The sequence below is a fragment of the Ovis aries genome, chromosome 2 (genome assembly GCF_016772045.2).
Source record: "Ovis aries strain OAR_USU_Benz2616 breed Rambouillet chromosome 2, ARS-UI_Ramb_v3.0, whole genome shotgun sequence".
NCBI classification, from domain to species: domain Eukaryota; kingdom Metazoa; phylum Chordata; class Mammalia; order Artiodactyla; family Bovidae; genus Ovis; species Ovis aries.
The window spans coordinates 134,915,712-134,941,032 of NC_056055.1; the positions used below are offsets into that span (position 1 = coordinate 134,915,712).

At 40.5% G+C, this 25,321-nt stretch overlaps 2 protein-coding genes and 1 long non-coding RNA gene across 9 annotated transcripts in view; 2 read left to right on the forward strand and 1 right to left on the reverse strand.

Annotated features, from left to right (window-relative positions):
- On the reverse strand, positions 1-23,755 carry LOC121818701 (uncharacterized). The gene is made up of 3 exons (XR_006058738.2): positions 23,655-23,755; positions 1,745-1,908; positions 1-873 (listed from the first exon to the last, which is right to left on the reverse strand). It is a non-coding gene; the product is annotated as an uncharacterized LOC121818701 (long non-coding RNA).
- ATP5MC3 (ATP synthase membrane subunit c locus 3) lies at positions 5,839-8,929 on the forward strand. Its single transcript, XM_004004569.4, has 5 exons — positions 5,839-5,890; positions 6,078-6,189; positions 7,328-7,405; positions 7,911-8,104; positions 8,669-8,929. The coding sequence occupies exons 2-5, from the start codon at positions 6,151-6,153 to the stop codon at positions 8,781-8,783; spliced, it is 426 nt and encodes a 141-aa protein (XP_004004618.1). The 5' UTR covers positions 5,839-5,890; positions 6,078-6,150; the 3' UTR covers positions 8,784-8,929.
- The window catches only part of ATF2 (activating transcription factor 2), a 79,658-nt gene continuing 77,510 nt past the window's right edge, over positions 23,174-25,321 (forward strand). For all 7 annotated transcript variants that reach the window (XM_060409743.1, XM_060409744.1, XM_060409741.1 and 4 more), the window contains exon 1: positions 23,174-23,324. The gene's annotated coding sequence lies outside the window, so the exon portion shown is untranslated. The remainder of the gene's footprint in view (positions 23,325-25,321) is intronic.

The window sequence follows — 25,321 nt, forward strand, 5'->3', positions numbered from 1 at the left end:
TTAGGTACACACACAGAATGTTTATTTGAACAAACTCATGCCACAAATTTAAAAAAAAAGAAAAGAAAATGTTCCTTGAGTTCTCTAAGTTTGAACTTTGCAATACAAGTAAGAAAAAGAAATTCTAGAGGTCATTCCAATTTGTCCCAACAGCCTAAAATTTTAGTTAGAAGAATAAGTTTTTGCAAATCACTTCAACCATACTAAGTACCTTAGTTACTACTGAGCAAACATTTATTGAGTGACTACTATGTTTAATACTCTATGTTAGCTGCTGTGGAAGACATAAACATGAATTAGGCCTAATTCCTGCCCTTAAAAATCTTACCATCTCCGCTAGTTAGTAACTTATGACTCTCAGCTAGAAATCCATGCTTCTTTGCCTTGTTTCTATTCTACAACTGGACCCTATAGGCATTTCCGCTATGACAACTGGCAGAATGTTCGGCTTGGCCAATAGAGGGTGCTGGAAAGACACTGTGAAGCCAGACCAAGAGGAAGGACTTTCCTTTCTTCTTCAGGTGGATTGGCTTGCAGCAGAGGCCTGGTTGTGTTCACCTCAGCAGTCCTCATGGTTCACTGTGCGGGCCCTGCCTCCAGCAAGTTTCTTCACCACAAGTGGACTGTGGACTGCAAGTTCCTGTGACAGCGATGCCCTCGCCTCTAGATTTCTAAATTCCTCCTTACTGTTCATTGTTCCTCAGCCAAGGGTAGCAGCTATTCTTATAGTTCCTGCTTCTGGACCCTTTAGAATCTACTCTCCCATTTTTAGTAGTGAGATACCTTTTACTGGTTAACAAAGTTTATATCAAATTTTCCCTGTTCAAATTACTAATATGATTTCTGTCTTGTGGTTGGTCCCAGCAGAAATACCTAGCAGATAAGGGGAAAAAGACAAATGTAAGTTAATGTAAATTCTCTGAGAGAATAGGCCACTATAATCACAGCCCCAAATCCAAAAAAGTTCCAGGTGTAAATCTATGGAATTATGTATCAGTTTGGATTGTGTTCAGCTGCACATAAGAGAAAACTGACTTCAGTGGCTTGACCAAATAGATTGACTTTCTCCTGTACCATGAAGTCCATAAATAGGCAGTTAAGGGCTGCTGTAGCTACTCTAAAAAGAAGTTAACTCAGACTCCTTATTTATTTATGTTTTAATTGAAACATGGTTGATGCATAGTAAAGTTCCAGGTGTACAACATAGTGATTAACAATTTTTCAGGATTATGCTCCATTTACAGTCATACAAAATATTGGCTATATTCCCTGTGCTGTACAGTATACCCTTGTAGCTTATTTATTTTATACATAACTGTTTGTGCTTTTTCATCCCCGACCCCTGTCTTCCCCATTCTCCTTCCCCTCTTCCCAGTGGTAACCACTAGGTTGTTCTCTGTATCTCTGCTGCTGCTGCTGCTAAGTCACTTCAGTCGTGTCCGACTCTGTGCGACCCCACAGACAGCAGCTCACCAGGCTCCCCCATCCCTGGGGATTCTCCAGGCAAGAATACTGGAGTGGGTTGCCATTTCCTTCTCCAATGCATGAAAGTGAAAAATGAAAGTGAAGTCGCTCAGTCGTGTCCGACTCTTCGCGACCCCATGGACTGCAGCCCACCAGCCTCCTCTGTCCATGGGGTTTTCCAGGCAAGAGTACTGGAGTGGGTGCTACCTTGTTTTATTTTATATTCCACATATAAGTGATATAATATAGTATTTGTCTTTCTCTGCCTGACTTATTTCACCTTGTATAATGACCTCCAAGTCCATCCATGTTGTTTCAAATGGCAAAATTTCATTCTTTTTTATGGTTGAGTGTTATCTGGCTCCGTTTCTTTCCCAGCTTCTCCATACTTAATGTGTTGCTTCTGTAATCATGGTTGCAAGACTGCTGCTTCACCTCCAAACACTGGGTTCATATTCCAGGCAGGAAAAAGAAAAGAAAAAAAAAATAAACCAGTTGCCTCTAACTTCTTTCCAAGCATTCTTAGAGGCACTGCCAAGTAACTTCAACTCACAAACCACTGATAATTCCTAACTGTAAATGAGCCTGGGAAGCTCAGTATTTTTTTTAACTGGGAGCAGGATCCTGTAAGTAAGAGAGAAGGGGAGAATTAAGCTGAATAGGTAACTAGCAGCAGCTGGCATATTAATTGGAAAAGGAGTAAGTTACTTACTTCGAGATGGGTTAGAGTCAGCAGAGGAACATGATCTCATATTTATATATGTATTCATTTTCTTTTAATATTAATGATCAAGCAGTAGATTAGATGAGATGAGTAGCAAAGTCACATTGCACAGGAGCATGCAGGATAGGGAAGGATTTATTTAGAAATTATAGTTCATACTTCTTTTTACTGCCCCATTCCTTTCTTCCTCATGCCATCATCACCCAGTTATCAGATATTACCTAATTCTAATTCCCATAACTTAACATGATTGACTCCACAGTCTAAGAAAAAATGTAGACAGGATTAACTACTTATGACTAACTTATTATTTGACTTTCTCTGTGTCTCTGTCTCTATGTTTTAAACACGCGTGCACACACACACACACACCGTTCTCAAAGGTAGAACATCTGTTCTTTGAACACCTAAAATTCTTTGTAAATAGTTAAACTCTAACTCACAGAACCCACAAAGGATCTATTCTCTTCTAGGCCAACTCATCTGCTCCTTGACATGCTGACACATGTTAGGAGGGAGTCTGGACACAGAGGGTACCTCTCACTCCTATAGGCAACTAACCTATATGCACCATGGAAGTGAGACTGTTAGGGGGCCTGGCTTTTCTCCTGCCTCTTCTCAACAGTTACTGCTACTGATTTATGGCTGGAGAGGAAGGGCTTTTCTCTAAGCCATTTCCATACACAAATTCATTTAGAATAATTTTTCCCTTAAGATAATCTATTACTGAAGTATAAGGCCTGTGATGATTAATTTTATGTGTCAACTTGACTGGGCACAGGAGTATGTATATTAAACATTATTTCTAGTGTCTGTGAAGGTGTTTCTGGATGAGATTTTTTTTTAACTGGAGGATAATTGCTTTATAGTGTTGTAGTGGTCACTGTCATACATCAATGTGGATCAGTCATAATTATATATAATTATATATACATATAAATATATATTTTTATATTTTACATTTTATGTATTTTATATAAATATATCATATATATATATATATATATATATCTCCCCTCCCTAGTGGGCCTCCCTCCCCACCAAGATCAGCATTTGAATCTGTGGACTCAGTAAAGTAAATTGCCCTCCCCAGTGTGGGAAGCCATCATCCAGTCCATTGAGGAATAGAACAAAAATCAGAGAAAGGAAGAATTCACTTTTTTCCTCCCTGTCTCACTACTGAAGTGGGCCATTCCATCTTATTTTCTCAGACTGGGATTTATATCATTGGCCTCAGTGATTCTCAGGCCTTTAGATCCAGTTCAATTATACCATCAGCTTTCCTGAGTCTCCAGCAATCAGTTCATGGAACTTCTCAGTCTCTATAACCACATAAGTCAATTAATTCCATATGGTCATTGTGTGTGTGTGTGCGCGCGCGCGTGTGCATGCGCATGCACGCGTGCAGGTACACACACACACTAAGTCGTTTTAGTTGTGTCTGATTTTTTGCGATTCTATGAACTGCAGCCCTCCAGGCGCCTCTGTCCATGGGATTCTTCAGGCAAGAACACTAGAGTGAGTTGCCACGCCCTCCTGCAGGGGATCTTCCATATCTCCTGCATTGGCAGGTGGGTTCTTTACCACTAGTGCCACCTGGGAAGCCTATAGATATATGTAAACAATAATGCTTAATGTAATAATGCTCTGTGTTAGTCCAGGTTCTCCACAGAAACAGAACCAGTAGGATCCTGCCAAGAGAGGTCAAATTTTTCTTCCAGCTAGTTTTGTTTCTCTGGTGAACCCTGACTATGACACAGCATTATTGTTTCTTCAACTTTAGACATCAAAGGACATCTTACCACATACTTCAGGCAAGAATTGAGTGCTTCAGAAAATATACTAATAAGTTTTCCTTGAACTGCACATGTGAATTAACTCTTTTATGTGCTAAAGATTGAGCCTAAAATGATTAGCTCGCATGTGAGTTTGAAGCATTTGCCTCTGAAGCTGGATCAGTGTCTTAATTGCCTATGAAGTAGATCAGTCTTAACTCGTTCTTCAAGTTTTAGTTCTGAGGGCTTCTCCCCAGGATTACTGCTAGATGATACTACACCGTTGTGCCAACTAGAAAAAAAGTGATCCTCTGGGTCCATGTTGTTTCAGGGCTCTAGGCCAAGTAGGTCAGATTTCAGTCCCTAGACATCCCTAGATACTTAATCTTTCATGTTGACTTGTACCACTTTCACAGCCACTTGTTAGAACTACTAAATCTGATTTACAGAATTCAAGACCTGACAGAAGTCCAGTAAGAGTGATTTTTTCCCTAAGATATTTCTGTATTCATCTGAAGCCCAAAGATACCCACAAATGTTAAAGTTGGGTCAGTTTTGAAAATACTCGGACTTTCTTTAGTCCCTGGCCCTACAGGAAAAAACATTTACAATCCCTTAATTCTCCCAATCACAGGGATGGGAGAAAAACCAACCTCCCTCTCTTTACCAAGAAGTAACTTTGTGCCCAAGTCACAAAGCTCTTAGATCTATTCATTTGCTTATTCTTTTGTGCCAGTACTTTTTTGGGGGGAGGAGCTTATTCCTTTGTCCCAGTATTATTTTGGGGGGGCTCCAAAATCACTGTAGATAGTGACTGCAGCCATGAAATTAAGACACTTGCTCCTTGGAAGAAAAGCTATGAGAAACCTAGACAGCATATTAAAAAGCAGAGACATTACTTTGTCAACAAAGGTCCGTCTAGTCAAAGCTCTGGTTTTTCCAGTAGTCATGTATGGATGTGAGAGTTGGATCATAAAGAAAGCTGAGCTCCGAAGAATTGATGCTTTTGAACTGTAGTGTTGGAGAAGACTCTTGAGAGTCCCTTGGACTGCAAGGAGATCCAACCAGCCAATCCTAAAGGAAATCAGTCCTGAATATTCATTGGAAGGACTGATGCTGAACCTGAAACTCCAATACTTTGGCCACCTGATGCGAAGAACTGACTCATTTGAAAAGACCGATACTGGGAAAGAGTGAAGGCGGGAGAAGAAGGCGACAACAGAGGATGAGATGGTTGGACAGCATCACCAAATCAATGGACATGAGTTTGAGTAAGCTCTGGGAGTTGGTGATGGACAGGGAGGCCTGGCTTGCTGCAGTACATGGGCTTGCAAAGAGTCGGACAGGACTGAGCAACTGAACTGAACTTGTCCCAGAAGGTCAGGCCCACTTTCCCCCAGAAGATTATTCCAGACTTCTGGAACTCTTTTTCAGATTCCTTTACAGAAATGTATTTTCACTTTCCGCTAAGCAGTGAATAAAACGTTTTCCCACAGAGTCCTATTTCACAGAGAAGAATGACCAGGAAGGATCTCTTTTACGAAAGAAACCTACCAACTGATAAAAGGCAAAATCTCATTAAGAAAGTCAACTGAAAGATTATGTCCCACTATCCTGCGACCAACTTAGATCAAAGGTGAAATAATCCGTTCGGTTCCCTCTCCCTGGGCTAGTTTTCAATATCTACTTTTTGTCTCTCCTTCACCCTTCTTCCCGCCACTCCATCTTGGGGCGGCTGTCTCTGTCCTTCCGGACTGGTTACCAATAAAGTTGTTACAAAGTGACCTTGAGCGTTTTCCGGGCTGCACCCAATTCCCCGCCTTCTCCATCCGGGTGCTGCGGTGCGGATAAGAGCGGGACTGCGCGTGCGCGCCCAGCCCCATTCCTTCGACCTCTGCCGCCGCGGCCGCCGCCACCTCGGTGGAAGGTAAGCGGAGGGCGCGGAAGCTGGGTCTGGCCGTGGTGAAGCCGCGCCCTAGAGGGACCCATTCATTCTGCCGGCACCTCGTTTGGCGCTGGGCCCGAGCTGACCGCGTGCACGGGAACCCGAGGGACTTGGGTGGAAGTACGGGCCCTCGGAGGACACTTGACCTTAAGCCTCTTTGCCTCCGCAGAGAGGAAGCGGGAGAGGAGCCCACGTCTCCTGTCACCCAAGTCCTCCAGCTGCGCTGTCCCGAAGAGTGCAAGATGTTCGCCTGCGCCAAGCTTGCCTGCACCCCAGCTCTGGTGCGTAACCCAGACTGGGCCTGGAGCTCGAGGTCCAGACCTCTTGGCCCGGACGTCCACGTTGTTGAATGGGTCACCTCCGCGTGGAACTCACGGCCCTTTCAGGACAGTTCCCTCACGCCTCTTAACCTCTGTGTCTTTTTATCCCTTTCCTGGGGTTTCTTACTTCGCTCCTCCCCTCCACTCTGGCTATGGAGAACCGCCGAGGCCTAGTTCCTAGTTGTCAGGTCCAGCTCGGTGTAGGTCAAACCCTCCTTGCTCCTTGTCCTGGAACGGCCCCTCCCCCACCTCCTCCGACACCCAGTTGGATCCGGGCACGCGAGGGTTAGGGTGCAGAGAAGGGTGGAAGGGGCCTCGAGGCCTACATTCGCTACTGCTGCGGTCTCCATTACGATTTGTAGGTCAAACTCGATGCTGCAGAGGAACTTTGCCTCACCCTGTGTGGGCGGAGGCGGCTAGTGCAGGAGCCGAAAGTTTCTACTGCCTTTGGGGTGTTATTTCCAAAACCATTTTTGGGCACTTTGTGTGAAGATCTGGGGGGTTTATCTTAGAGAATCAGGTATTGGTTCTGAAGGAATTTTCTGTGACCTTAGTGGACACTCAAGGGCAGGAATATGTCCTTATGGTCAGACTGTTGAAAAGATTGTTCTTCCACCAATGTGAAATTGTTTAAACTGCTTTTTAATTTTATGATTAATGGACATATAGGAATAATCTTAGAAATAGCGGGAGCTCATGTTAACTAATGGGCTATTTAAAATGACAAGCGTTTATAGTACTTGTTGATCCACTTGTCAGAGAATGTGGGGTATTTATTGCTGGTTTTCTGATCTGAATTGTACTACAACAATTGAAATTTTAAAAGCAATACTTACTCTTTCTAACTAATTGTTCTTAAAACTTTTGTTTAGGGTATTACAAATACATTATGAATAAGTTCTAAAATTTCATTAACAGTTTTGTTAAAATTGCTTCATTCATTGAAACATGATCAAATAGCCAGGATAAGAATCAATAGAGAAAAGTCGTGATGTTTCTGACTCATTTTTGCAACTTGCCGTTTTAGAATTCATGGTGTGGGAAGGGTCCTTGAAGTCATTTCTGTTGTCTTAATACATGGAATCTTTTTCATGAACAGATCAGAGCTGGATCCAGAGTTGCATACAGACCAATTTCTGCATCAGTGTTATCTCGACCAGAGAATAGGACTGGAGAGGTAAAATTAACTAATGCTACCAAAGAAGTTTTAGGGTCTTTATCAAAGCAAAGGGGGAAAACCTCGTTAATGAATGGTTTTAGGCAGGCCTTTCCACCCTTTCATGCAAAAAATTTGCAGAGGATGAGCCAATGAAAAAAACTTTATCCAAAACTTAGTCCCCTGAATTTTGGCCAGGAAGTATAATTAATATATATGTTTAAGTGTTTTGAATTGCTGGTATTTATGATTTTGATAACAGTTACTGAAGAGCCTACTCTATTAAAAAGCATATGCACATACACTTTCTTAATTTTCAAAGACCTTATGTGGTGTAGAACCTGTTGTTCCTTTTCTGCAAGACTGGAATTATTCTAAGCCCTAGAGGTTTCCATTGTGCCACACCATCTTCTATTCAAACTCAGCTACAAATATAGAGAAGTGGTTATCATTTTGACAGTACCATGATTAAAATCGCTAACTATGATTACTGATTTGACCTTTGCCTTTATTTCCTGCTCTCCAGGGCTCTACGGTATTTAATGGCACCCAGAGTGGTGTGTCTCAGTTAATCCAAAGGGAGTTTCAGACCACTGCGGTCAACAGAGACATTGATACTGCAGCCAAATTTATCGGTGCAGGTGCTGCCACAGTAGGAGTGGCTGGTTCTGGTGCTGGTATTGGAACAGTCTTTGGCAGTCTCATCATTGGTTATGCCAGGTAATTTATATTGCCAAATAAATAGTTTGAAACATGTTTGAAATAGTTGGAAACTTAGAAAACTAGTGAAATAATAATAGCTACTTTCTATTAAGCGCCTTTCTGTGTCTTGCATTACATTTTGAGTACTTTGTATGCATTATCACTGGTCCCAAAACCCCTTGGAGAGACTCCAGTTTACCTATTAAGGACTAGAGAAACTCCTTGTCTAAAGTCAGAGCAAGAGAGCTCGTGCTTTAAAAAAATACCAGTTTCTATTTTATTATTTAAGACCTTTTATTTAAACTATCAAATCTTAAACATCCTTTTATAGGGATAAGAAGGTCAGAATCCTTCATAATGGATGAAGACTGACCATTGACATAGGGAGATAATGCCTCCCTTTTCCCATATGATTAGGAATGAAGGGAAAGGAATGTCACAGGCAGAACCAAGAGAGATCTGGGCAGAATGCTGTGCCAGTACTTTTGAGCTTACAAAGAACCCAACACTAATAATCTGGTTCTTTAACATCTATCAACCATGCTAAAATTTGAATAATATGATATGTGTTGTCTCTTTTAGAAACCCTTCACTGAAGCAGCAGCTGTTCTCATATGCTATCCTGGGATTTGCCTTGTCTGAAGCTATGGGTCTCTTTTGTTTGATGGTTGCTTTCTTGATTTTGTTTGCCATGTAACAGAAATTACTGCTTGAAATGTTGGCATTCATATTAATTACGGATATAATTCTGTGTATCTTACTGTGACTCCGAAAACTGTAGTGTTGGTGTCATGGAAATGTCTGTTATTTCCAAAGTCATTTCATTAAAGATGAAAACTTTAATTTTTGCTGTGATTTGTATTTACCTAAATTTAAATTTATATCATCACTGAGAAGAACGTGTATTCAGGCAGAGGCTGTATCAGTCCCTGATGATGGAAAATATGCTAATATAATTTTTATGGGAATTATTTTAATGTTTTGCACATTGTAAATTATAGGGCTTTAGTTTATTCATATAAAGGGGAAATGTTTGCTTTGAGCTTCTATGAAATATGATTAAATCAGATTAGTTAATTACTTAAGATGGTCTTATGTTTTGAAGGGCTAACATGAATTACAATACTTGGAAGCAGTATTACCTTCCAGGACTAACCTGGCTGGTCTTACACACCTGGATCTAAAAATAAATCATGTCAGGTTTTTAGGAATTGAAACTTTATTAAATGGGTGTTGGGATTAGGGAGGCAATTTTTGATTGTCAGTAAGTCTCACATTAAGCAATTGTGTGTCTGTAGTGAATCTTATCTGTCTTCTTAGAAGAAACTCAATATCAAAAAGTAAACTGAATTGGCTGCAATTTAAAGCCAAAAGTTGCTAAAGCCTTGCTTATCTTTGTTACTAACAAATGCTTATAATAGGAGTCTTGGGAATGACAGCTAGTTCAGTTACGGGCTTCCCTGGTGGCTTAGGTGATAAAGCATCTGCCTGCAATGTGGGAGACCCAGGTTCGATCCCTAGATCGGAAAGATCCCCTGGAGAAGGAAATGGCAACCCACTCCAGTACTCTTGACTGGAAAATGCCATGGATGGAGGGGACTGGTAGGCTACAGTCCATGGGGTTGCAAAGAGTCGTACACAACTGAGCGACTTTGGTTTCTTTCACTTTCAGTAGTAGTTTATTTGTAATACTATGTGTTGCTTATTGGTCAAGTTTTGCCTATTAAAATGAAGAAAGTCTACTATAGAAAGACTTGAGTTTTCCTCGTAGCAGATATATACTTCCTCAGCAGACACATTATTTGTCATCACAGTTGCATTGTTTCTGTAAAAGATCAAGATGACAGTTGGGAAAGCTTCATTTTACTCCTTTAATCCCTTCTGCCTAATCTGATTGCAGTTGAGAAAAAGCCATCAGTTTCAAGGGTAAGTACAGTGGTGGAAAGACCATCTCCATCAGAATCATCTAGGATGTCTATAAAGTACAAATTGCTAGGCTTCAGACCTACTGAGTTAGAGTATCTGGCCTTGAGACTCAGCCATCTGCATTTTTAAAAACATTTGCCAGGTCATTTTTGTGCACACTATTTGAGAATCACTAACTTTTCCATATCCTTCCCACTGCTGCTGCTACTGCTAAGTCACTTCAGTCATGTCCAACTCTTCGCGACTCCATGGACTGCAGCCTACCAGGCTCCTCCATCCATGGGATTTTCCAGGCAAGAGTACTGGAGTGGGGTGCCATTGCCTTCTCCGATCCTTCCCACTACCTAGTGTCAAAACCTATAGAGCTAGAGCTACTGCCACTTTTTGGTTAATCATCTAATGTGTGTTACATAATTTCCTGGAGCCTTCACTATTTTCATAAATAGTACCACTCAGTATTTGAATTCAGCAATTTAAATGAGAAGTATTATATGACCCAGCAATTCCACACCTTGGTATATATCCAAAAAAATTACAAGCATTCAAGCAAAAGCTTTATATACGGATGTTCACAGTTGCACTGTTCACAGCAGCCAGAAGGTGGAAACAACCAAATTGATGTTTGGATGAACAAATGATGGTGTTTGCATAAACTGATGATAAGATGTGGTATATCCATGTAATGGAATATTCAGCCATAGAAAGGAAGGAGGTACTGATAAGTGTTACAACATGAATAAACCTTGGAAACAGACTAAGTCAAAGAACCCAGACACAGTAAGACTGCATATTATATGATTCTATTTATATGAAATACTCAGAATAGGCAGATCCATAGAGTCACGGAATTCCTGGTGGTCCAGTAGTTAGGACTCTGGACTTTGACTGCTGAGAACCCAGCTTTGATCCCTGGTTGGGGAACTAAACCCCACAAGCCTTGCAGTGCATCAAAAAACAGTCCACAGAGACAAAGCAGATTGGTGGTTACTAAAGGCTAGTGGGAGATTGGGAAGTGCCTGCTTAATAGTTGGGATTCTTTTTGGGGTAATCAGTGTTCTGGTGATGGTTGTACAACACTGTAATTGTACCAAGTGCCACTGAATTATACACTTTAAAATCGTTGAAAGAATATGTATTTTACAACTTAAGTACTGTCCAATTAACATAAAGAAGTCATACCAAAGTTTTTAAGTCCTAGGGAAATACTTAGATTAACCAATCCTTTGTAACAACTTCATTTTGTTTACTTTGTTAATTTTTAAAGGCATAATTCATTTATTTTTAAACTGTTTGGCTGTGCCAGGTTGTCTTTGCAGCATGCAGTATCTTTAGTTATGGCATGCGAACTCTTAGTAGAGGTATATAGGATCTAGTCCCTGAGCAGCAATCTAACCTGGATCCTCTGCATTGGGAGCCCGGAGTCTTCACCACTGGACCACCAGCAAAGTCCCCAATTCATTTTAAATAAGATCAACTTAAGTCAGACAAACCAAAACCTGCTCTTAGTGCTGGTTTGGTATTAAAGAGGCCTGAAACATTAATTATGGAACAGGTTTCTTAAAAGATGCCCTTAGCTGAGGAAATCCCCTGAGAATGAAAAGGAAATTGTGCTATGGCTACTTGGCTTCTAAATTACTGAACAAAAAAATTCTTAGAAAATAAGTATAACTTAGCAGTGTGACCACAGGCAATTTTATCTTAATTACAATAACAAGTTTCCAACACTGCAATGTATCTTTAACAGCAGAAATGTTTATTGTACAACATTTTTGCAGCAAGTGCTACCAACCTTACTAGCAAATATTAATGGTGTTTGCTTTTCACTAACTTTTTAGTTTCTGAACAGAGGCCAATAAAGATGTTTTCACATCAAAGACCAAATGAATTTTCCATGTCAATAAGAGTTTGGCCTGTTTAAATACTCCAAGAGACACCATCACCCAACGGTGGTAGAAGAATGTTGTTCCTGATGGTATTTCAGATTTCCGTGTATACTTACTTAGTGACACGTTACCTTTCCTCATTGCAAAAATGTATTTTTGATGCCTTTGGGATTAACCTCAAATGCAGATTTGAATATAAAGTATAACTAAAGAGAATCTTGTCATCTAGCCACAAACACTAGACACTTAGGGAAATAACTGAAACAAACTAGAATGGTGAGTTCCAGAAGAGTGGCAGAAAGTACTATGATGTTCAGAAGGGGTAGGAAGAGTTTTCTAGTGATGGAATTACATGAAGAAGAGTTAATTTTCTACAAATTAAACCTTGAACTGGTGGAATGAAGAAAGCCCAGATTAAGAGGATATCTTAGGCAGTGAATAGCATGAGGTAAAGTTTATGAGAAACAACTGCCAGGGTAGGGAAATAGTATAGGCTACAAAGGTAAACTGAGGCCAAATTATGTAATCTGGCAGATGTAATTCATTTGCCCACAGCCAGCTATTGAAGGTCTAGATCTGCTTAAAGTTTAATACAAGAACAGTGTGTAGGATGGACTGGAGCCAGTTATGGTCAAGATTGAAGCATACTCTTATTAAAAGACTTGTGGGCTCAAAAACGGGAGATGTAGTCCATTCTGAAGGAGATCAGCCCTGGGATTTCTTTTGGAAGGAATGATGCTAAAGCTGAAACTCCAGTACTTTGGCCACCTCATTCGAAGAGTTATTGGAAAAGACTTTGATGCTGGGAGGGATTGTGGGCAGGAGGAGAAGGGGACAACAGAGGATGAGATGGCTGGATGGCATCACTGACTCAGTGGATGTGAACTCTGGGAGTTGGTGATGGACAGGGAGGCCTGGCATGCTGCGATTCATGGGGTTGCAAAGAGTCGGACACAACTGAGCAACTGAACTGAACTGAAGGTATATGATATGGAGTGTATGTGAATAAAAGAAGTGCAGAGCAGGGGTAAGGACAGTGACCATGGACTCAAAAAGACCTGGGAATACCTTAAGTTTACACATCAGGCTGATTGATCCTTGGCACAAGAGCCCACAACAATCAAAAAATTAAATCTTACAGAAGGAAGATAATCTGATTTCCAGAGATCAACATTATTAAATTCAAATGTCCAGTTTTCAACCCCCCAGAAAAAACAATCACAAAATACTTAAAGGAACAGGAAAGTATGGCTCATTCAAAGGGAAAAAAAAAATCATCAGAATCTTCCTGATAAAGACCTGATGGCAGATCTACTAGACAAAGACTTAAACAACTATCTTAAAGATGCTTGAGGAGCTAAAGGAAAATGTGGAGAAAGTTTTAAAAAAAAAATGAATTCCCTGATTTAAAAAAATTTTAAATTACAGTAATCAAAACCATGTGATACTGGCCTAAAAATGGATACAATAGACCAATGTAATAGAGAGCCCCAAAGTAAACCCTTCCATATATGGCCAAATAATCTTCACACTTTTTAAAAGTATAGTATAGTTGATTTATAATATAGTCTTGGTTTCAAATGTATGGCAAAGTGATTCAAATATTTTTTCAGATTATATTCCATCATGGTTATCACAAGGTATTGAATATAATTCCATGTGCTAACAGTAAGTCCTTATTGCTTATCTGTTTTATGTACAGTAGTTTGTTAATTCCATACTCCTAGTAATTTGTCCCTCCTCTCTCCCTTTTGGTAACAATATGTTTGTTGTCTGTGTATCTGTTTTGTATGTAAATTCATTTGTACAGTTTTTGAATTCTACATATAAGTGGTTCAGTTCAGTCGCTCAGTCGTGTCCGACTCTTTGTGACCCCATGAATTGCAGCACACTAGGCCTCCCTGTCCATCACCAACTCCTGGAGTTGATCCAAACTCATGTCCGTCAAGTCAGTGATGCCATCCAGCCATCTCATCCTCTGTCGTCCCCTTCTCCTCCTGCCCCCGATCCCTCCCAGCATCAGTGTCTTTTCCAATGAGTCAACTCTTCACATGAGGTGGCCAAAGTATTGGTTTCAGCTTCAACATCAGTCCTTCCAATGAACACCCAGGGCTGATCTCCTTCAGAATGGACTGGTTGGATTTCCTTGCAGTCCAAGGGACTCTTAAGAGTCTTCTCCAACACCACAGTTCAAAAGCATCAATTCTTAAGCACTCAGCCTTCTTCACAGTCCAACTCTCACATCCACACATGACCACAGGAAAAACCATAGCCTTGACTAGACGGACTTTAGTCGGCAAAGTAATGTCTCTGCTTTTTAATATGCTATCTAGGTTGGTCATAACTTTCCTTCCAAGGAGTAAGTGTCTTTTAATTTCATGGCTGCAGTCACCATCTGCAGTGATTTTGGAGCCCAAAAAAAGTCTGACACTGTTTCCACTGTTTCCCCATCTGTTTCCCATGAAGTGATGGGACCAGATGCCGTGACCTTTGTTTTCTGAATGTTGAGCTTTAAGCCAGCTTTTTCACTCTACTCTTTCAGTTCCATCAAGAAGCTTTTTATCATATAGTATTTGTCTTTCTCTGAATTCACCACATATAATATCCTCTAGGTCCATTCATGTTGCTATAAAAGGCAATATTTCATTCATTTTTATGAGTGAATAAATTTTTTTGTAAAATAACTTTTTATAAAAATGCTAAACTGTTCAATGGGGAAAGGACAGTCTTCAGCAAATGATATTGGGAAAACTGGATATGCTCATGCACAAGAAAAAAGTTGGACCCTTATTAACAATCTACAAAAATTAACTCAAATTGGATTAAAGATTTGAACATGAGACTTAAAACTATAAAACTCATGGAAGAAAACAGGGCAAAGTTTGCAGACAGTTGGATGTGGCAGATTTCTTGGATTTGACACCACAGGTACAGGCAACAAAAGAAAAAGATAAGTTGGACATCATGAAAATTTTTTAATTTGTGCAATAAAAAAATAATGGGAGAAAATATTTGTAAATCATAAGATTAAGTTCCATATAGAGTAGTCTTAAAACTCAACAACAAAACAATTTAAGAATGATCAAAGGACTTAAAAAGATATTTCTCCAAAGAAGACACTCAAAAGGCTAACAAGGATACGAAAAGATGCTCAACGTCACTAATTATTAGGGGAATGCAAATAGCCCACGAGAATAGCTACATCAAAAAATAACAAAAGTTGACATGGATAGGGAGACAATGGAATCCTTAAGCACAGTAAGTAGAAATGTAAAATAGTATGGCTGCTGTAAAAAATAGTATGATGTTCCTCAAAAAAAAAAAAATGAGAGTAGTCAAAATCATGGAGACAAAAAGAATCATGGTTGCTAGGGGCTGAGGTAGGGGGAGTTGGGGAGGTGCTATAAAATAATGAGTGTAGAGTTCAAATTTTACCAGATGGAAAGAGTTATGGAGATGGATGGTGGTGATGCTTGCACAGTACTATGAATGTATTTAATGACTGGAATGTATACTTAAAATGGTTAAGATGGCAAATTTTATGTGTATTTTATCAAAAACTTTTCAAAGGGAGGGATTAAGGGCCTAGAGATTTCAATAAGGTTGAAGATCCTTTCAATGTTTAGACAAGTTCTTTTAAATTTCAGTGTTCAAGATCTCAGAAGTAAGGTAGGTCCAAGGAATGATGAAATTTTGTGGGTAAGTTGCTGAATGGCTAAAGTTGGGTAGAAAATAATGTTATTGAAGTTAAGCTTAAGGAAGAATTGTAGAGAAATGGGAAATAACATTTAAGAATCAAACTATCTCATGCTTCTACTGTAAGCTTAAAATTCTGTTTGATCATTTTAGCTAATATGGTTTTGTTTGCATGATAAGTAAAGAAAAGTTTGTTTTATTGCAGTACTGTCCTCTGCAAAACCTTTTAAAAATGTGGTTTCTACACATGAAATAATGAATGAGTTGCTGAATTTCTGTACATGCTGAGAATATATAAATTTCATAATTTCATGGTATTACTCTATTGATAATACTATGAACTTCAGAGACGGTCTATCACTACTTGCCCAATTATTAGGGGCAAAAAAATTTTTTTTCAGATCTAATACCATTCTCCTCTGCCTCAACAAACATAGCAACATTATGCCTTAGCTTGCTTTGATAGTTAACTAGTAGTAGTGAAAATCTGTCATAGTATAGGATTTACTCATTGGAAGGACTGATGCTGAAGCTGAAACTCGAATACTTTGGCCACCTGATGTGAAGAATTGACTCATTGGAAAAGACCCCAATGCTGGGAAAGATTGAAGGTAAGAGGAGAAGGGGATGACAGAGGATGAGATGGTTGGATGGCATCACCAACACGATAGACATGAGTTTGAGGTTGAGTTGGTGATGGACAGGGAAGTTGGTGATGGACAGGGAGTTCTGGCATGCTGTAGTCCATGGGATCACAGAGTCAGACGTGACCGAGCAACTGAACTGAATAGGATTTATAAGAAACAATAGCATCTTAATAGTTTATTTTTAAAGTATTAAGCATGAGTTTGTTTATACTTCTCTGTTTCCTCCACTTGTCCCCATCCTACACTTCCCTCACACACAGAAGCTCACTTGTGCATAGTCCTAAAGGTTTTCTGGTGATGTGGATATCATAATTTACTTGAACAGTGCTACTCAAAGTGATGTCCGTGCATCAACACCATTAGTATCATCTGGGAGCTTGTTAGAACTATAGGTTCTGGAGCCTCACAGCAGATCTTTTGAGTCAGAATCCGAAGTTTAACAAGGGACCCAGGTTATCTGTATATATTAATACATTAAACTCAAAGCTTATAGTGCTTCTCAAAGAAGCACTACCAGAATACTACAATTGCCAGCATGCCACGACTCAGACTCCTTTATCTTTCAAAAAGCTATCAACTCACTCATTGGGAGACTTGTTTTCTCCTCCCTAATGCAGTGTACCAGTTGCAGTGATACATTATGCAGTGATACACTGCAGTGATTCTTAAAGTGTGGTCTGAGAATTCTGAGAGCCCTTCAGGAAGTTCATGAGGTCCTCTCTTCCATTTACATAACTCCGTGGGGCTAGATTTTCATCATATACTTCAACTGCAAATCAAGTGCAGAAGAAGATACAATAATGCAACTATCTTCTCTTAAGCATGACAAAATAATTTGCAAAAATTTTATTCCTTTTGCTTTGGAAAATATTATTTTTCCCCAAAATGTTACTTATGTTAACATGTGGTTATGAGGTACAGGGTCCCAAAGTCAGGAAGTTGAGAAACACTGGTCTAATTTGTCAGAGAGCAAACAGCCTTCAATACACATCTCAAAAATCTATAGAAATGTCAATTTTGTAAATTGGGAGTAACCTGTCTCCCTAGGTCATATCCTTTTAGCTATCAATCTCGTTATAATCTTTAAAAATTGGCATAGGTTCTTGGCAAGAATCTATACTTCTTTCTCCCAAATGAAGTAAGTAATCTGTCTCTTAGATATTTTGTAATTTAGAGCTTCTTTCTCAACAATAATGAAGGGAAGAACTGACCTAAGATCAACAGGGACTCGTAAATCTAAGAGCTCCTGATTGTTCTGCCTATTAGCGTTAGCTATCATCCTGCAGCAGATCTTGGTAGAGACTCCTACAAGGACTCATGGTTGTTGTCAGTGGCTGCTTTTGAACAAAAACCATTTAGTCAGCAATTCCCAGCTGTGGAAATTCCAGGATCTGCTCCTCTTACAAAAAAGTCACAGGATTTGCTTCCTCAAATAGCTGCATAGGTTGGCTAAGTCTCTCGGATGCTGGACAGCTCAGTATTATTCCCTCAAGACTTGTATCTAAAGGACAGTTCAAAGCATTTATCTTCTTCTCTAGAGAGGTCTAAACTATCTGTAGTTCTCAAGTCCTGTAAAGCTGTATAAAAGGAGTAAGCTTATAATACTGCATGTTATCACACTCCTGCTTTATTTTTCTCCATAGCACTTAACAACCACTGAGTTATCTTACTATTTATATACACACTGTGTTGCCCCTCCTCCCACCATGAGGATCTGCTTAGAGGACTTTGCCTTGTTTAATGTGGTCTTAGGGCCAGGAACAGTGCCTGACATATTGAGCATGTTTTATGCTCCATAAATATTGACACTTGATGAAAAATAGACAAAGCATCTGGTTGACAGTGAACCTGAGAGACTGTCCAAGGTAAGAAGGTAACTGGAAAGAGCTAGGTAGTAGCTAGGGCCCAGGAGAGTCCATATGACTAGACCTACCTTGGTTTCTGATAAATAAGGAACTCATGGTTTTGGTCTTTTGGGGCCTCAGGTTGATCAGTAGACTAGATATGGGAGCCAGGCAGGGTAGACACAAAGGACAGATAAAAGTCTTTATTCTGGGAATAGTGCTACTTTACTGGTAATTTAATAGTGTGTGGAAAGCAGACCATAATGATGACAAACCCTCTCTGTAGGGAGTGGGATGAGAGAGATAAGAGAAGTCATTGAGATGAAGGATGAAAATGAGGCCTTAAATTACATTCTCTCTCTTTGGGCTGGTGTCACTGAAGCTGGCATAAGCTAATTGGTGTAATTTGAAGATAAATACAGCTCCACAATGCCACACACAATGATAAATTCTTTTGAGAACCAAAGACTGGGGGTGGGAGGTGTGTAGTGGTCTTTCTTGCACTTGAAATGTTCAGAATGGAAATTTCCATGGTGAGAACAGGCGCTAAGAGCTAACTATATCATAGGTCATGGCTGTCAGTGTACAAGAAAACTCTGGCACTGTACAAGAGAGAGAATCTGCTACGAGAGAGAAGCTACCCCCAAAATCAACTAAAGTATCTTAGGCTATGCAGTCTTCATCTTTCAGATATCAGGTGGGTGGGTAATTATTCTGCTTCACACCACACAGACACACATAAACACACCCTTCCTGATTCCACAGGCAAAATCTAAACCACTGTACTGAGCTGCACCTTGAGGATACCTGTGAAAATGTACAGACTCTTTCCCCTAGTCCAAGGCAGACATAAGGAATGCCCTGGACTATGCTATGTTTTGTTTAGTTACAAACAGAAACTACATCTTAGAAATTAAATCTTCCCATTTTACTCTGTATAGACAGATATTTATCTATCTGTATATATAGTAGGGTTTTAGTAGCATTCTTATGAGCAATAACAAGAGTTATGGATTAATAATCTCATAAATACTTCTAAATAAGATGGAAACACAACATTCTGTGGCATTGGGAAGGTTTTGAGAGCATTTAGAGGCCACCATTGTTTCTTGTGTTTATTTAGTAACGGACGCTTTTTTCAACAGAAAGATGTTTTCTTCAAACAGTCTCTGCTTGTATCGAATGAACACCAGTTTTATTCAGAAGTCATGCCAGTTTCTTAAAGGTGGTTCACCAGGTCCTCACTAATTTTCCTAGGAGTAAGTTAGATAGATACATGTGGGGAATAATAAGACAGGCAAAAAAACAGTCCAGAAGTTTCCTGCCCGTAAAAAAAAACTTGGAGTGAGCTTACAAGTTCACAGGATCCGAACTGAAAATACTGACTGCATTTTGTACACACCGAATGTTTTCTCCATTGCAGAAGAGCTACAGTGAAGGACCTGTTGAACTAGATGTAGATGAAGCAAGCTACTTTGCTATGCCAAACTGCTGCATGTATTTATAACAGATTTGCATTCATTCCACCCGTTTTTCCCTCTGACCTCCTTCATTTTTAAAAAAGGTTTTAATTTTTTGGCTGCATGGCATGTGGGATCTTAGCTCCCCAACCAGGAACTGAACCCAGATTCCCTGCATTAGAAGCATGGAGTACTGGACGGCCAGGCAAGTCCTCCTCTGACCTCTTTAATGCTTTTCAGTTTTGATATATTTTCTCTTTAGAAAATTAGCAGAATGTATCCTCACAACTGGAGAAGGCAATGGCAACCCACTCCAGTACTCTTGCCTGGAAAATCTCATGGACGGAGGAGCCTGAAAGGCTGCAGTCGATGGGATCGCTGAGGGTCGGACACGACTGAGCGACTTCACTTTGACTTTTCACTTTCATGCATTGGAGAAGGAAATGGCAACCCACTCCAGTGTTCTTGCCTGGAGAATCCCAGGGACAGGGGAGCCTGGTGGGCTGCCGTCTATGGGGTCGCACAGAGTCGGACATGACTGAAGGGACTTAGCAGCAGTAGCAGCATCCTCACAACAGATCAGGGTACCATCTGTATTACTAATGATTCTTCTCTTGTCTAAAAGGACTCCCAAAGACTTTTTTAAAAAATGTTTTAACCCATTATGTAGATAATTATCAACTTGGCAAAGTCCTGGAGGAGGAGGGATGAAGAGGAGAAATTTAAAACCAAACCTACTGCCAACTGAAAATGAATCAAAACTAGAGAAAAGAATTTCAAATTTTTGACATAAGTGAATGGAAAATGTTTTTTTTTAATTCATCTAATTTGAAATGCTGTAACTTTTATAACTCACTTATAAATGAGTGACATGTGACAGTATGCAGTAAACAGGGTGACATAAACACGTTGTACTCCTTTCCCAATTTTGAACCAGTCCATTGTTCTATGTCTGTTCTGACTGTGCTTCCTATCTGCATACAGGTTTCTCAGGAGGCAGGCAAGGTGGTCTGGTATTCTCTTTAAGAATTTTCTATAGTTTGTTGTGATCCACTCAGTCGATTTAGGATTTGAAATAGCTCAGCTGGAATTCCATCACCTCCACTAGGTTTGTTCGTAGTTATGTGTTCACACTCCAGGATGTCTGGGTCTAGGTGACTGATCAAACACACCATTGTGGTTATTCGGGTCATTAAGATCTTGTTTTAGTTCTGTGTATTCCTGACACCTCTTCTTAATATCTTCTGCTCCTGTTAGGTCCATTACTGTTTATGTCCTTTATTGTGCCCATCTTTGCATGAAATGTTCCCTCGGTATTTCTGATTTGCTTGAAGAGATTTCTAGTCTTTCCCATTTTATTGTTTTTCTCTATTTCTTTGCATTGTTCACTTAGGAAGGCTTTATTATCTCCCTTTGCTATTCTTTGGAACTCTGCATTCAGATGGGTATATCTTTCTTTTTTTCCTTTGCCTTTCACTTCTTTCTTTCCTCAACTATTTGCCTCCTCAGACAACCAGTTTGCCTTTTGCATTTCTTTTTCTTGGGGATGGTTTTGATCACTGCCTCCTGTACAGTGTTACGAACTTCCACTCATAGTTCTTCAGGTACTCTATCAGATCTAATCCCTGAGCTCCTGAGGTTTTAACAATCAATGTTACGCTACACTAACAGTACTACAGTGTTACTAACATATAGGGATGGTACTTTCATTTTAAGTTGAGACATAAACTGTGTCAATACTTTGGCTTCTTTCAGGTCTCTTGAGTAATGATATTAGTTTTAAAAGAGGGGTTTGTTGACTCACGTACAGGCATACAGGCCGGAAACCTGCTAAATGCCAGATACCGTTACTGAACTGCAGTTCTTTTACTGTCAAATACATGCCCCACAATCTTCCAACAGTTTCTGTTTCACTTGAGTTTGGAGATGTTCGAGAGTACCGTTTGTGCTCATGAAAGTGAAAGTGTTAGTTGCTCAGTTTTGTCTGACTCTTTGGGACCCCATGGACTAAAGCTCGCCAGGCTCCTCTGTCCATGGAATTCTCCAAGCAAGAATATTAAAGTGGTTTGCCATTCTCTTCTCCAGGGGATCTTCCCAACCCAGGGATTGAACCCATGTTTCTTATGTCTCCTGCATTAGCAGGTGAAGTTTTTATTGTCGAGCAAATATGTTCATATGTAAACTGAATTCATAATTTTGCTACAGACTAGAAATGATCATGTAATAAGCAGAAAAAAAGGCACTGGAAAAAATGTGCTTTTAAAAAACTAATGCAGATTTTTGCAGGGGTCCCTATCATACTTTTCAGTGGTGCTAGTGTGCATTTATTGAACAACCAATATCCCTACAGTTAACATTTGAAACATTTAAGTTGTAAAAAGAATTACAGATTTCTACTTCTGCTTGTTGGGAGTGTATTTGTGTCAACTGTGGCACAATAAATATGATCTCTTCTGTTTTTCATGTTAATCAAATGACCCCCCCCCCCCACACACACACTTTTTAAACAGGTACCTTCAAAGTTTGACAGATATTTTCTTGGTATTGCATCGACCTGTGAAGCAGTAGGATAGTAAGGTGGAATAAGCGCTATTTCTATGCCCTGTTAAGTGTCCTTTGGTTTTTCTCTAAAGTGTTAACACGGAGTTGTTCATGTTCTAAAGATCTGAAATTATTTCTACTAAAATTGATGTATTTTTGCCTATAACTACTTAGTAAAGGAAAATTGATAAAATAGGATACACCATAATATGGAAGATTTTCTCTTATTAAAAAGTCCCTGTTACTATTTTAAGTTAGGGAGATATAGTGTAAAGCACTGTATTTCCCTTTGGTAAGTTACTTTGAACATAATTATATGCTAACATCACGTACAGGGCGCTAAGAGCCGGAGGAATCAGTTTCACCTATAGCTTAGTAAAATTCGAAAAAATGCCATTCATAGTAAAGGCTTTCTCGTTTATCTTCAGAAGTGACATCTTGCTTTCCCATTTCAGACGTGTTGGGGGCTCTAGAGTTAATTTCCAGCACACTCTGCTTCTTCTAAACCGAAGCTCTGCGTCTCAGGGTTCAGTTGTAGCTGGAAGGTGGGTTTTGGTGAGCGCCTCCCTACGCTTTACTCTCCTTTCTACCTAGGACCGGGAAGTGACAGCAACGGAAATACCAGGTTTCCGGAGCTGGGCTCAGAGGACTCCTGCTTTCTCTGCCGCCGCACGCAACCTTCCCAGAGTTCACCTTTCCTTCCTGCACACCATCAACCTCACGCGACCTCAAGATCCACCTGCTCCAGCGCCCCACACTCGCGCCCGCCTCCCAGCCGTCTGCCAATCACAGTCTTCAGCTGCTCGCGGGTTACAGACACACAGCTCGTTTGACTCTCTGGTCCCGCCCCCTCCATAACTGCTTCCCGCCCTTCGAGTTCTTTATCCAATAATCAGCGCCCGAGTATCCCTTGGTTCCCGCCCCACTTTCCCTGCCCTCCTGAAGTCCCACCCCCTTCCTTAAGCCGGACGGAACCACCTGACCCGGAGGCGCTCCGTCTGAAGGAAGGCTAGAAGGGGAGTGTGCGTGTAGGGGAGGGGCGCGAGAAGAAAGGAGGGATGCCGGGAGTGGGGCGGAGAGAAGGGTTGTCAGTCCGATCTCGCGAGAGAGGACGGAAGCCTGTGGGAGCCCGTGGCCTTTAAAGTGCGGTTCAGCCCTTTCCTCTAGGGGTAGTTTGTAAACACCGCGGAGCTTGGGTCTTCCCAACGACCGAAAAGAGCATGAACTAGTGAGCTGGAAAGGTGAGTAGTGATGAGGAGAGGGCCGCAGGACTGGAGACTGTAGGGATACGGAGAAAGAAGGCACTAACATGGCGACGTCGCTCACCATAGTCCCCACCCCCCGCTTCCCATCACCTCGGGCTCTCCTGCCTCTGTGCCTAGCCCTCGGGGCAGCTGTGGCTGCGCTGCCGCCTCTGCGGCCCGCGCGGCGTCGGCTTCAGGAGCCGGACTGGCCAGGCCGGACCGTTAGGTAACTGGCATTTGTTGTTCCGGCCCCTCCCCGCTCGCGCGCTTTCCTAACGAGGAGGAAAAAGGAATAACGGCTTCTCTTAGACCCCTCCCCCGATGTACCTTCCCCTTCTCTGGTCAGTTCAGAGGTCCCGGGGGCACGTGTCGGAGTCGCAGAGGGCGCAGGGAAACCCCCCTTCAGTTCTGGGATGGAACAGGAAGAGGGCCGGCTCTGGTCTCTGCACTCAGTGGTTGGGCACTGTATATGATGGTGGCGTGGGGAGGAACTGGAGGCGCCGTTGAAAATAGGGTCAGGGTCTCTGGCTGCGGGGGAAGCTGACGGAACAAATGGAATGGAGAACCTGGGAGTTGGAAGTCTTTGCCTTTTCTGTCCTTTCTGCTCCTTTTCACTCCCGCCACCCCCCACTTTTTCCCGATGGGGCGGGGCTGAGGTGCGGGTGCAGATTGATTCTAGTATTTTCCCTCATTTTTTTTTTTGGTTAAATTTAAGCCTTCCTGGGTAGACTGCAGAGAATCTGTAGGGTATAACCTTTTTTTTTTTTTTCAATTGATGCCCTGGGGACCATTACCGAGAGTATGTGTGTGTGTGTGTGTCGGGGGCGGGGCGGGGGGGGTTCTGTGTTCACTGGTTCAACTGACGCTAGAAGGAGGGAGAGAGCGAAAGAGATGGGGACTATTTTTGTGCCCTTATATCGTATAAAATTATCTTTGCCTTTCCTTAATGAAGAGTTTTAAAACTGGCCAGGCCAAGAGCAAAACTACTGTGAATATGATGAAGTAAAAGGGGTTACTCCTGATGGACTTTAGGCCATTGACTAATACCTATTATTGTGTGAAAGTAACAATTTCTAGGGAATATTAAAATTTGGAGACAGTAACAGTAGATACACTTAATGTATAGATTTGAAATCAGAACAAAAACTGTTGCACTGAGCACATTTTTTGTCTTACCTGAAGAAATTTATAACCACTGTCAGTCTCTCTAGGCATTATCTTAAAACCTCTATCTTTGGTCTTTTGTACCAAAACTATGAAGGTGAGAAGCTTCTTAGAAAGTCATCTCTGTATGGTTAAGTGCCCTGAAAGACAAATGTAATAGCAGTTACATTTTGTTATTTAATTGATTACACTGACTTCAATAATCTACTAAAAACACTGTTCTCAAAACTGCAGGAACATCATTGTAAAGTATGTTAAAAAAAAAATAGAGATGCCTTTCTTCATATCAAACAATTAAGGCCATCGATAATTGAATCCTAATCTTTGTAAAATAATCTGTAAGAATAGTCCACGTTTACAGTGCTGTGTATGCTGCTTCCCCAAGACATGTTTAATCTTATTCTGAGAGGATGCTGGCACCATTAGGTTTTTAACTAAAATATAATATTGTGGTAATTTAGAACATAAGTGCTTGTTTTTTAATTGTCGTTAAGGATGGAGCTTTCAGGTGCTTTTGTGCTTATGTTTTTAAGGTACATAATACCTTCTGCAGATTTGATTGTATTTTCTAGAAGTTCTTTTTAAAACATTGTATTAGAATGTTTATTTCATATTTGGGGCACTATATTATCTATTAGATAATGTAATCCAGAAATTCCTACATTTACTTTACTTGGAATGTTTGTTTCATGTTTTAAAACTAAGATTAACAGTAAAAATGATTGTGTCAGCTCTTTCATAAATTGGAGTATTTGTGTTTAGGATTTAGAAGCTATATAAATTTCGTTTTTAAAAACGATATACTCTGCCTCAAATTTCTACTACCTATA

Bases quoted from the DNA above. Each gene is read 5' to 3' on its own strand.
- ATP5MC3 (XM_004004569.4), top strand. From the start codon at position 6,151: ATGTTCGCCTGCGCCAAGCTTGCCTGCACCCCAGCTCTG. The intron at 6,190-7,327 runs GTGCGTAACCCA...TTTCATGAACAG, and splicing joins TTGCCTGCACCCCAGCTCTG to ATCAGAGCTGGATCCAGAGT. The intron at 8,105-8,668 runs GTAATTTATATT...TGTCTCTTTTAG, and splicing joins CTCATCATTGGTTATGCCAG to AAACCCTTCACTGAAGCAGC.